Here is a 756-nt window from a genome sequence, read left to right on the forward strand (position 1 = left end):
GTTGTCTCTCATCTAAATCTTAAATTTTCTTGTAGCCTTAGATCCGTAGTCTCAATATTCTCCTCCCTTTCAATCATACATTTCCTTATTTTTCCAGTAGTCTTTTACTCGAAACGCGAGAGATAAAATGATTTAAAAATCCCGCTATTCCCACTTCGTTAATTTTTCCATTTTCTCCCATCTAAATCTTTCACAACTCTTAAATTCCCATATCTCAGTCGCTGAGACATTAAAAAAGAAATATTTTCAACCCTTCCGTTTCTTTAAAAATTAATTAACTTTTATTTCCTCTCATCATAAGTCTCAGTAGTCGAGGGATAAAAAGAAAAGACCATACATATTTAACCCAATTTCCATTTTTTTTTTCAAACCACTCATTATTCTTATCTAACAAAGTGAAAAAATGATAGGCCTCCTCCCACTTCATTTATTTTCCCATTTTCCTCCCTCCGAACCTTCCGTTTTCTTTTATCCCCAGATCGGAAGTGTCTGTCGTCGAAGCGCAAGAAGAAAAAGGGAAAGTGAAGGAACGAGAGGCAGCTGAAGCAAGGAAGTCCCAGGAGGAACACAGGAGAGCCGGGGTCCTGGCGCTTAACGACGGGTCTCTCTTCACAAGGATGTTCAGGGGCGATAAGGACATGGGTGTTCTCCTACAGCTGCAAGGGATACATCCTGTCATGGCCAAGTGGGTTTTGGAAGGGCAGGTTTGCGGGGTAGTAATAATCAGAAACGATAATAAGGTTGTAACAACAACAA

The 756-nt window shown here is 39.7% G+C and overlaps 1 protein-coding gene across 1 annotated transcript in view; it reads left to right on the forward strand.

The window, feature by feature from the left end:
• The window catches only part of LOC119592690 (dynein regulatory complex subunit 3-like), a 23,159-nt gene that overhangs the window by 6,686 nt on the left and 15,717 nt on the right, over window positions 1-756 (forward strand). The window contains exon 5 of the mRNA XM_037941606.1: window positions 479-685. Coding sequence (XP_037797534.1) covers window positions 479-685 — 207 coding nt within the window. The remainder of the gene's footprint in view (window positions 1-478; window positions 686-756) is intronic.

The sequence above is a fragment of the Penaeus monodon genome, chromosome 30 (genome assembly GCF_015228065.2).
Source record: "Penaeus monodon isolate SGIC_2016 chromosome 30, NSTDA_Pmon_1, whole genome shotgun sequence".
NCBI classification, from domain to species: Eukaryota; Metazoa; Arthropoda; class Malacostraca; order Decapoda; family Penaeidae; genus Penaeus; species Penaeus monodon.